We start from the raw sequence: 12,584 nt of genomic DNA, 5'->3' as shown, positions 1-12,584 counted from the left end.
AAAAAAACAGCTGGATTTTGCTCTGTCATTGTAAGTTCCAATTTTGATGGTACCAATTTATTCTTTCTTATAAAAGCAAGCAAAAACCATCCTTGTCACATTTATACTGGTAAAATAAAAGGATACCTGAATATTACAACAATCATCATGCACCTTTGTTACAGCAGAATTACGATATGAGATGGGGAAAAAGAACTTCCTATATTGTAAAATTACTACAAAATTATTTCAAATAAATTTTGACTACTTCGATGTACATTTTTTCTCCCTACTGTTGAAACATAACTTAAGTCACTCCATAATCTGTGATATGGATATATGATACTTAAAATTAATCATCCGCTACCTAAAAATACTTAAAATTACTTGGATAATTATAAATTTAAAGTATAATTATGTCTTTGTTTTGTATTATAAAGTGTTACCAGAAGCTCCTTTGGGATGACAACGTCTTTCTTCCCTTCAGTTTAGCGACTTAAAAAAAAAAAAAATCAGTTGGAGTTGTTCTGATCATACATGGTGTCCCAACGCATTACTAAGACACCTTAAGTTGCATTTCCCTTACGTTTGTCTAAAAACACTCATTCCTGACAAGTTACTTAACTTCTCCATCACCTTGGTGTAGCCCAGCAAACATTATGACTAACACATTTGGATTTGGTTCAAGCATATGCCAAGAAACACACTGGGCATTAGTTGCCACAGGCACGGTATTATCAAACATATTTTTTCCCGATGACACACTCCACATCTTGATTGCACGATTAGCTCTCTGTTGTCCTTGAGGTATGGTGAACAGCATGTTGCTATTGGCTTGGGCTCACGCACTAATAAGCCAGCCATAATGTTAGCATTCTGCAGAGTTCACACCCAGACTGGATGAGAAGAGTTTGCTCTCTCTATTTCTCACTGTGAGCCAGTTGACAGTGTTCACTCTGAATGAGGAGCCCTGTCAGTTCGCCATCTGTGCTGGGCAAATTAAAACTGTACCAGGAGGTGCTTGGCCCTGGCATTTTGGACGGCAGCTCCATGACTTCATCATTACTTTATTAACTTACCATTTTTTAAGAAAATCTAATAAAATGTTTGTCTTTTTTATTGTTAGTGAAGTACAAAAACCCCCGTCCACTATAAAACAGAAACACTTTACTACCTACACAGGCAGGTGCTTGTCTCAAGCTAATCCCTGTGCTGGCTGTGATTGTTTGGGTGACAGTGGAAGAAAGAAAACGTCCCTGCCTTTGGTGGTTTTTTCGAACAGGGAACAGAGCCCCGAATGACAACAGCTTTGTTAGGCATATGGAGTGTTTTATTGTCTCGGAAAGCTGATAATTGATGTTCAGTGTAGAGACTTAAAAGGCTTTTCTTGTGAATCAGCTAGAAAAAAACTATAGACACACACAAAAAAGAATAAACCAGAGACAGAATCTGACTGCGTGTGGAAAACTTCAAACGGAGCAGTGAAGCATTAGGGTAGTGAGAACCCCACAGGATTAAGCAGTAGGGTTGCTCATCAAGTCTTGCTACCAACTGAGTTGTAATTCCTCCAGCAGTGAGGCTTTACAGACTACTGAGGCAGTGTGGGACTGTGGAGGTCTGGGCTGAAGCCTCGAGCAGACAAAGTGGCCTCTGTTCTAAGAAAAAGACACAGAGATGTAGGAAGGATAGTTCTGAGCCATAATGGCCAGCATCTTCTAGGATGATGGGCTCGGTATTGTTATAAATCACTGTCTTGGATCAGCCACTGCCATTAGATCCCCTGTGCCTCAATTTGTCCAGTGACAAAGGGATCTGACTCCTCAAGTCCTTAAAAAGTTGAGGCGGGTGCGCTAGCTGTGTAGATAAAAGTGAATGAGCCTTGTTAGCAACCATCTGTTTGAAAATTACTACTTTTGAATGCAGCAGTGTCAGAAAATTGTCCTAACACCACCTCCTCAATCTTATCTGAGTGCTAGCCAGCTTAGCGCCATTTCTATTTCTATTCCGGCCATGCCAGGGGCTGTGCGGTGTGGCTGGCGGGGGAGTAATGGAACGTGACAGGGATGATGATCCTTCTTGATACAGGGCATTAGGCAGCCTGGCCAGTGGAGCTCCTGGTCCATCAAAGAAGTGATGCTTCAGACAATGGCTTCAATGTTTAAACTGTCAAACTGGCTAAGAGGGAGAGGTGGTGCCAGCCATTCAGCTGCCTCAGTAAAAGATTCTCTAACCTCCCATGTAGCCAAGTGTGGAAACATTTACTTTACAGGCACATAACTGCATAGATCTGACTCGAAGGGAGTGAGAAGTCCTTTGTAATGATATTTGGGGATAATTTTAAAAAATATCCCAGCTGTTTTACTAATACGGCCTTTTTTTCCCCCAATCTTATCTTCCAATCTCTCTTCTGTTCATACAAAAACCCTACTTGATTTTAACGTTTGCTGGTCTCATCTTCAAGGTAACTTCCTTACACACCTCTGGGCCTCACACAGTGCTGCTGCTATGCATAGTAGAAAAAAAACGTCTAAAATAATACAGGATGCGAACAAAATTTCCAAACTTAAATAAATAAATGAAAAGATAAAACTAACATCCCTTTGGGAATAAGAAAGGCTGTTCGTTGTTTCTTAGCTGTGAGACTGTGGACTTTAGAGAAAAGGGACATAATGCAAATAAATATACGTATAAATAAATAAATGTGTCCACTGACCATACGCTGAATCCAGTGCTGTGTTCTGCTTGCGAGTGGTTGCCAAGACATCTGGAGAAAAGACATGCAAAACAACATCAGTGTGATATTATTTGTTAAGATTTGCGTTTTCTGGACAACATTTCATTACGTTCTGATGGGAGGCAATGATTGTTGAATTTGTCCTATTAGTGGTTCTCATCACATCCCAGACACATGCAAAAGAGCTGTAAACAATTCACTTTGTCTTACATGCAAAAACATGCTTCTTTGAGCAAATGTTTAATTAGCATAGAAAGATTGAGAACAGTATTCCAGCAGGGATTGTGAACGGAGGTGGACAAACTACTTTTCAAGCTCCTCCAACATGAACTAAACTGCAGCCGCAGCTAAAATAAAACATCGTAACGCTCCATTTTAATTTGTTCAAACCGCAATCGGTTGCGCCAGCTGCCATCGAGATCTGACAACAATCAGTAGTTTTAAATCTGCCTTTATTGATCATGTAAATTCCTACGAATAAATGGGTTTGTTCCATCTCACCGTGGCAGGTATCGGGGTGCTGATGGTAGCCGTTCTCCACATCCTGTTCAAACCCGCCTCTGAAGACAAAGAAACAAAGACGAACACCCACACAGCAACAAAGACAACGAAGCCTGTCAGTAAATTTGCATCAATCCATTTCACTCAATGTCCATTTCTAACAAAGCACCTCTTTCCAAAATTGGTTTTGCTCAAAAGCAGCTTTTGGAGACAGGAAGGCAAGCGCACCAAAAGAAAGGGGGGAAAAGAAAAGAAAGAACAACAAAATTTCATTTGTTTTACATCTGGCTGAGGTCAGAGTGTTTGTTGTTTGGACACAGTAGTGAAGGAAAAAAATCTACCCTTAGATCTTCCTGCAAGGTTGTATACCATTAAATTTGTGGCGTTCAGCAGATTCCAGAAGTTAGTTTGTGATGAAAGTAGTAATTTACTTTTGTGTGTCCTTGCATTTCCTCAGCTTGGCTCTTCTGCCTGTACTGTACTTAGTCATTTCCTACATTTTGTAGATATAAGCCTCTCTCTCTATCCACAACACCTCCTCTAGCTGCACTTTATTTTAGTCTACCAAAGCTGCAGCTGATAAAATTGGTACCTACAGTTTGCTCGCTCGCTCGGCCATGTACGATCGCCGGATGAAACAGTGAAGTGTATCAGGTCAGACTCACTGACACCAAAGCCTATCATTTTCCCTGATGTCTTCACTGAGACATTTTCTGCTCCTGACTCTCTGGCCACCTCCATGGACACTTTTCCAAATTAATGAGTAGCATAAACTGAAGGAAATAAATACAGAAAAATGAACTGCTTTTGCAGAAAGCTTTTTGTGGATTTCAGAGAGGAAAAGAGGAAGCACAAGGTCTCATTCAAAACACCATTTACTGTTTTATGCAAGCGATGTGGAAGGTTAATGAATATTTGTATAATTATTATAATGTTTGGTGGTCCCCAGACTTTATGCATGCTTGTGTGGCACTTTATTCTACATTCGATTACATTTAATCTAGTGACAGTCATAAACTGAGCCACTGTGAAGTGAAGAGACTAAAGATCAAATAAGTCCCTTCAAAAATGTTTTCGCCGTGTAATTTTCGCCTTTGTGAACTTGTGAGTATGTAACTCAAATCCTCTTAATTCACCTTTTGAACCACTTCAAACTGACAAGAAACACAATCTGACAATTATTGATTTTCTGCTGCTCTGATCAAAACGCGCCTACGATTGATACGCTTTTCCCCTTAATACAGACGAGCCATCTTTTAGCTTCAAGTCAATCACAAATAAACGGCTCATCCAGATGCATCCGTTTGATGGTTAAGCATTGAGATTGAGCCAGTGCACGGTGGAGCGGAAGTCTTTCCAAGCTGAGCTGAGCTGAGCTTCACATCGTCGCCAACAATCCTCCCACATGTTGTAATGAACCAAATAAAGCAGACACAGGCTCATATACTGCATAAGCTTAAGTGTAATGATCCAGTATACAAGAAGAAACACTTTGTAACAGCACACTCACACGCCCACTCCATAACAAACCAATTAGTTCCTTATATAACCTAAACAGAAACATAAGTCTCACACAGATTTTATGCAAACACAGACCCCCAGCATCCATCTATTATTAGCAAAAAAGTCTTCTAACACAGAGACAAGAGAAACACTTTTGCAAGCACAAATTCAAATAATGAGCATCGAAAAAGCAATAATACTAAACTCAGAAGGAGGTTGGTGGGGGGGGGGGGGGGGGGAAATCAGTGCAAATAATCATTTCTTCACTGCAAACAGTCAAATTTAGGGATTTGTGTTTGTAAAACCTTCTGCAAGGAGGCTGATTAGCTCACATGGGCCCACCTGGTGCACCAAATTATACCCTTTGTTACTCACTAAAAACCCTGACTCTTTTATACCAACTTCTTATGTTTCCTGAGGAGGGAGAGTGTTGGCGTAGGACAGGAGGTGATTATCAAATCAAAGAACACCATGCTGATACTCAGTGTTGTGCGGAGAAAAGAGTAGTTTGCGAGATAAACTTGAGAAAAACAAAAGAAGATATATCTTTAAAGGATGCCTTTTCACAGCTTAGGAGCAGCTGGTGTGCTTGACATTAAACAACAGATGAAGTTTTTATCCGTTTGTATTTTTTCTTTTTGTTTAAGTCACAGACTTTGTATGTTAGTCGTCATTTGCTTTTTATTCACCCTACCATTGTTGCACTTGCTTTTAATCAGTACTCGCTGGGCATTTAATTAGGCATGCCTTGCTACTACCAGGTTGGACCCCCAAGTTGTTCTCAGATTTGGATTAATTGGATTGAGATCTGGTGACTGTGGAGTACTTGAGTACACAGAGTGAAAACCAGTTTGATATGATCTGAACCCTGTTACATGGTGTGCGATCCTGCTGGAAGTAGCCATCAGAAGATGGGTATACTGTAGTCATACAGGGGTAGGTTGTGGTATTTAAACAAAGGTGAACAGGTCCTAGGTATGCCAAGAAAATATCCCCCCGTTATACCATCAACAACACATTTTATGTGGTTCCAGTTCTGTATGCCGTGGTAGAAATCGGGAACGTTTTTTTCCAATCACCCACTGTCTAATCTTCATTCCCTTTCAGCCTCAGTTTTGTGTTCTTAGCTGTAAGGAGTCATACAAAGTGTGGCCTTCTGTTAGTGAAGCCCATCGGCTTCAAGGTTGCACATATTGTGCATTCAGAGACGCTCTTCTGCATACCTTGGTTGCAATGACTGGTTATTTGAATTACTGTTACCTTCCTTTCATAATGTGAAGCAGCTGAGCCATTCTCCTCTAACCCTCAGACATCAACACAATGTTATTTTGTTCAGACTATTCTCTGTAAACCTAAGAGGTTGGCTGGTTAGGTAGCAGAAAAATCCAGCAGGCCTCCAGTTTTTGAAACACTCAGGTTACCTTGCCCATGTCTGCCTAAGATCACTGACTTGATTTGATTTGATTTTGATTTTATTGATTAGTATTCAAATATCTCAGTGAAGACAGAATAAAGATTACCACAATGCAAGAAAGCATGAGACAAGGCTAATCAAAAGGTATTGGCTGAAGCATTTGCTTATTACGCCAACCCTTTTAACAAAAGATCTTTTTGCATGCAGCTCCTGTACACAGGGCTCGAAGCAAAGAATAAAACAAAGCAAAAACAAAACAAACAAACAAGCAAGCAAAAAAACAAAACAAAACTTTCCAACTTAGATAAGTAACTACATCAAAGCAAAAGAATCAAGAGTTTTTTTGGGGTTTTTTTGCTCTTTTCATTCTTGATATATATATTTTTCTAATACTCTATTTTTAAACATGTTTTTAAACAAGGAAAATGAACTACACCTTTTTAAATCACTGTCATAACTATTGACATGACTTGCTGACATCTGAACAGCTGATTAGATATTTGGGTTAACATCCTAAGACCTGAACTTCTCCACGGCATGCATTTTTAATTTCTCTTTGATATTTGGGCTGATTGGCACCTGATGAATGTAAAAACAAAGAATTATCAGATTTTTTTTTTTTACCTAATTTTTGTTTCTGAGAAAAATGAGAGCAACATATGAGCATATTTGTTTAAAATATCAATAGAACAGTGGCAGTATAATGTCCTCGTAAGTGGATATCAGGCCTTGTAGAGCAAAATGTAGTATTTTGGTGTGGACAACCCAAAATGTGATGTCCACATTTGTGGACGTTAGGTCCTAGGAGGTTAATGAGCAGCTGAACCTGATGAAGTGGCTGGAGAGTGTACTTACATCTATATTTTGTATTATAAATTCATTTTGCTTTGAGGCAAATTTCCCTCTGGACAAACAATGTTAAGATGAAATGACCGACATTTTCACCCTGCTGTTTCCATCCACCTTTAGCTGTTCACCAGGAAAAAAAAAAAAACACACGCCTCAAACTCATTTTTTAAAGTGAAGGTCAAACTGTGAAGTGACAATCAGCAAGTGGAAGGACTATTTTATTTCACACTGTGAAAAAAAAGTAAACCAAGGTTATAAATAGAGTTGTTTTAACTAGTAGGTTGACCGGTCACCTTGATGTTTAAAAAATATGCAAAACCGCTGGCACCCTTCACCATAATTGTCCTGGAGTTCATGAGCATGAATAAACAGCTGAACCCAAGGACCACTCACACTGTCGTGCTCAACTTCACAATTACAACGCGCTCACTGCTCTTATTTACAAAATCTTTCAGTCTAGGTTCAAGTACTGAGGCTTTTACTATGCTGCTGAGCAAAGAGATCTAAATTTCTGCCTGGTGTGCTAGATTTGTTCCGTGGTCTTTATTTCTATTCTGACACTGAAAACAAAATGCCCTTCCAGCCAGGAGCACAGTATTGATTTTATTTAGCAGATCAGAGAAATAATGTTTTTGGATGTCTGACGTTCCACTTTAATGACGGTAAGGTGAGCATCTGCACAAGAAAATAACTCTTTCACACGGGACTCCATAAACAAGGAAAAAACGTAGGCTCAAATTAATCACATGTGTAACCACCAAGGCAGGATGGAGAACTGCACGGATACAGATGTGTAATTCAATCATACACAACCTGAATGGCTGTAGATATTTTCTACAGATATATATGTAATATGTAAACATGTGTATGTATATTCTAGAGTTGACCGCACTTCAGTGTTTCAGTAAAATAATAATAAATATTGTCTAACTTCAAAGAAATTTAAATACAAGGTGCTTGGGGAAAAATGTATGAACTAAACATAACATACAGTATAGCTGCTAATGTCCTAAAGCAGGGGAAATAATGACTGCAGAGCCAGTTATATTTATGATTTGGCGCCATGACTGAACAGAAGTTGTGCAGAGTCTGCTCCAGCTGGCAGTCAGTGAAACCATCATCACATTATATGGTACTAGTGGCATTTGGCATCAGGGTATGCCTGTGTCCCATTTTTATTTTTAATCAATATTACCATATTTTAATTCCCAGATAAACTGCAACACAACCAAAATGTGCAGAATCTGTAAGATTTTAGAGCATTTAACTTTATTTTCAGTATTTACGAGTCCAAAACAGATCAAAACAAAGTAAATAACTGAAAAGTTTAGTAGATTGAGGTTAACTGCTCTCCAAACACTTCTAAAAACACATCGGTGAGGTTGCAGTGGGTGACATATTATTTATGATTTATTGCACTGAACTCCCACACATAGTAGATTTTTTTTTTATTATTGATCCCACATAGACGGATGATTACTGGAAATACTGGAGCAGAAAGAGTTAATCCAAAGGTGAAAATAGTCCCCAGCAAATAGACCATACTTGTTCTTTTAATCCATTTGATTAGTGTTTTCTAAAAAGTAGTGTTCACTTTTAAAGAAATTCCTAAGCCTCTGAGAAACTGAAAGAGAAGAAATGTATTTTTAAGGTGATTGACACCTTCAGGAACCGGTGAGTTCTGCAACACCATGAAAATCCAAACGCTGCCCTGATTAAAATCCAGCTCATTATACGTCATCAGCTTGGAAGAGCTGCAAAGCAACTGCTACTTTTAAAATATTCTGGAAGTTTTGACGTGATCATTTATATCTGTAATGCACACCGGATTTCTTTTGGTGAGTGAAAACAGTGAGTCTTTAATTTTGTGCAAGAGAAGAAAGTTGTGTTGAGCCATATCTAAAGAGAAGAGCAGGTGGTGATTGATGACTGCATCAAATTGCCAGAAAACTTGCAATTCTTGCTGACGCACACTGTGGTCAAGGTCACTTGTTGGTGCATTTGTACTATACCATTGTGAGGCACCTGAGAGAGAACATTGGGTACAGTCTAGCCCTGAGGAAAGAACTCACTTGACTTTGACACTACACTCATGTTTGATCTTCGGGTTGTAGATGGAGCTACGAATTGTGACCATTTTGACATAGAAAAGGCTAAATTGTCGACACAAGACTGCAAAGACTCAGAACAGGACTGTGATTTAAATAAACAAAGTGCACAAGGAAGCAACCCTGAAGGAGCAATGAGCCAAATTTAAATCATCTCATGAGCAGAGGTGCAGAACTTTGTCATCACATCTTGAGTAGAAATACTGGTGGCCTGATCCTCATCCTAGCCGTTTCATCTTCTTTACAGAGCAGATATGCTTTTCCTTTCTAGGATCTTTGTCCACTCTTTGTCCTTGGCATTATGCACTGGTGACACTGATTGCATTGAATGCATAATGGATAAACTAAAACACCCAGAAATGATATGAAGCCAAGCCATCTGGTACTGCCATATTTCAATGTGAGAGAAGAAAAGATGGAAACGGGGCTGTGAATGTGCTCTGCTCTCTCCCACCTATCCTCTGGATCAGCCACAAATCAGTCATTAAAATTTATGCCACCTCTGGATGAGAAAGGAATGGGGGGAAAAAAGTGACTGATAGTCCATGAAAAGAGTGATGTGAGAGAGGAGACAGCGAGAAAAAGACAGACAGACAGAGGAGGAAGTCCCAGGAGAAAGATGACTTTTGAGCTGCTTCATCTCAAAAAGATTTTTTCTGCTGCTCCCTGATTCACATCGCTTCACCCCTCTCCCGTCCCATCGCCATCCCTTTATCATCCTCTTTTCCCTTTCTCCTCATTCACTTGCTATTTCTCACCATCTTACAATGATATATATTTATATATACACATATATAGAAGATATCAGTTAATGCAGCTTTAAAATCTGATGTTACTTCAGAGTCGCACACAGAGAGCTGGAGCGGACCGCTTCTTTCCATGAATACAAAAATCTAAATGAATAACACATGTTCTGCTCTGAGAAATCCTCCTTAAACTTTCTCTCCCTCATTTACCCCCGTGTTCTTTTTTTCATTATTTTCCGCTCATTTAATGAACATTTCTCTGCACCTATTGGCTTTGTCCTTTCTCCCAGTTTCTTTTTCCTCCTCTCCTCCTTCCCTTTGTTTTCATTTTGTCTGCTCATACTTGTCCTGCTCCCTGGCTCGGGTCTGATACTGTAGTTGAGTTTGGGCAGGATATTTTGGCTGATCTTTCTCAGACTACGGTCCGCTGGCTTCCAGTGTGGCTCCGTCCTGCACGCTAAACACGACTCATAAATCAAACCGCACACTATATCCATAAATCAGTGCACACTGGCAGCACGACGCCACATCAAAACTTCCTCTATATGCGAGGACCATCCAGTGAGAACTGCAAAGTCTTCACCTCAACCACAATCATCAACCCTAAGACTCATTCCAGTTCTCAAACTCTCTGAAAATTCATGGTGCTTACCAACTTTTATATCTCATTCCACACGAATTTCTTAATAATGACAAAAATATTTTAAATCATAATCTCTTCCTTACTTTCTTGAAAGCAGCGTGTCTTTACTGATTATCTCAGCATGCACCAGGAGGCATAAAAAAAGCCCAAAGCCATGAAACATTCACAGATTTCTAAACAATGCAGCAAATTTCTAGCTGACATCCAGCTCTCTATAAACCCAGTAAGTAATGCCTGCCCCCCCCCTCCCCCTCCCCCCCCCCCTCAGTAGGACACACATTATCAGATTAACCACTTCACCCTAGTATTTCAGCCAGCTTGACTCTGTAAATAAACCACAACTTAAAATCTACAATATGCTGTTCCTTTCCTTGTCTGTGTGCAGCGACTTTCTGGAATAGTGTTAATAATGCTAGCCTGCCAGACAATAAGCTGTTTCCAGGCTATATGCTAAGATAAGCTAACCATTTGGTGGAATCGGATGGTTGTCTGGCAACCGCAAAGTCACAAAACTCCAGGAAGTCACTATCCTTGGCCAAAAAACTCTCAAAATAGCTATTAAGTGTATATTTTCCTAAAATCTATCCCTTTACAGTCACATGCCAACAATTTCACCACACAGACTGAAAACAAAACAAAAATAATGATTTATGTACAAGAAGCAAAACACCAGGCTCTCTCAAATACACAAATATAACAACAGCAGCAGGAATTAGAAAAAAATCCCATTAGCCTCTGTCCGTGCAAGGGCAGGGAAAGTAATATGTCTGGGTGGCCAAGCAGAAGATATGCAATAATTCCAGAGCTGCACATTTTCAGCCGTCAGAATAATCTATTGGAAGCCAGTCAACAGTGAGAGTGCCACTCTCCCTCGGTGTGTTTGTGTGTGAGACAGGGGCAAATGTAGTGCGATGTCAGTCTACAGCAAACTCCAAGCACAACAGTTTACAACCCATGTACAGAGAGGTAAGAAAGGAAGGGGGAAAAAAAGACGCCAGGCGAGGTGATTTAGCAGCAGGTTGTACATCAACCACACAGGGACGCACATAGTCCTTGACTGTCAGGAGAAGAAAATAGTACCTTTAACTGCCCTTACTCCTACCTCCTACCCCTCCTCCTCTAGATTTTATTACCACCATCTATCTGCCTACCTATTCATCCATCTGTCCATCCAACCAACCAGCCATCCATCTTTCTTCCCTATTTTACCAAACGGAGCGGTACATGGCTGCATGATTGAAACACACGCAGCTGAACATCACTTCTGATTTTATGGCCCAGACTTCAGGAGAGGGGGAGGGAAGGGTCTGAAGAAAACAGAGGCAATGGCCGACCTGTTGCTTGCACATTAGAGTCCAGCTGAAATTGCATTGCTTATTTTGTTCCTGCAGCATACGGTAGTGGTCTGCAGTGGCCGTGAAACAAAATTGTCTCAGGTGATCGTCCTTAAATAGAACTATGACATTATTATTATTATTATTATTATTTTTTTTTTTTTTCTTTTTTGTGTCCCGTTTGGATCTTTAGCCATCAGAATTGTTGTCTTAAGGCCAAGAAAGATGCCACACGGATTTATTTTACCAAGTGGATCATCGTGGCCTTGCCATATTGGTCCATTTAATTGACCTTTATTATAATTATGAATTTATTTTATTTTCGGTTGCTACAAACGGGACAGACATGACTGGGGGATAGGACAGGGAGAAAGAATGAAAGAAAGAGAGGGAGAGAAAGAAAACCAGAGGGGAGAAGAGACGGTGAGAAAGGGGGGAAGAAAGAAAGAAAAACAAACGAAACACCTGGATCACCTGTATGGAGAAAAAAAAACAGAAGAGAAAGCAAACAAAAAAAGAGCAACATAATAAAAACAGCACCATCACAATAAACTAGCTAGCAGTAGATAATAGTAGATACTAAATATTAAACGATATTGTGCGGCACACAAGATAGACAGCGCACAATTATTATTTTCAATCTCTATTATGGAACTGGCTTTTTATGCATTAACCAGACTGCTACTCTTTCTCAGTCTGAGTATTGGAAAGTTTGCAAAAAGTTTTTCCCCTGCTCCATTTTTATTTTCCTTTATTGTCTCCTACTACCATTT

General features: G+C 39.7%; 1 protein-coding gene across 4 annotated transcripts in view; it reads right to left on the bottom strand.

Moving 5' to 3' along the window:
- Positions 1–12,584, bottom strand: part of sema6cb (semaphorin 6Cb) — a 161,473-nt gene that overhangs the window by 17,976 nt on the left and 130,913 nt on the right. For all 4 annotated transcript variants that reach the window (XM_087848419.1, XM_087848421.1, XM_087848422.1 and 1 more), the window contains 2 exons: positions 3,215–3,273; positions 2,693–2,743 (listed from right to left, as the gene is read on the bottom strand). In XM_087848419.1, the coding sequence (XP_087704545.1) occupies positions 2,693–2,743; positions 3,215–3,273 (110 nt within the window). The remainder of the gene's footprint in view (positions 1–2,692; positions 2,744–3,214; positions 3,274–12,584) is intronic.

Source organism: Neolamprologus brichardi, chromosome 11 (assembly GCF_056152115.1).
Source record: "Neolamprologus brichardi isolate AB-2024 chromosome 11, ASM5615211v1, whole genome shotgun sequence".
Lineage (NCBI taxonomy): Eukaryota > Metazoa > Chordata > Actinopteri > Cichliformes > Cichlidae > Neolamprologus > Neolamprologus brichardi.
The sequence above is the reverse complement of the archived record's forward strand: the minus strand, read 5'-3'. Positions and strand labels throughout refer to the sequence as shown.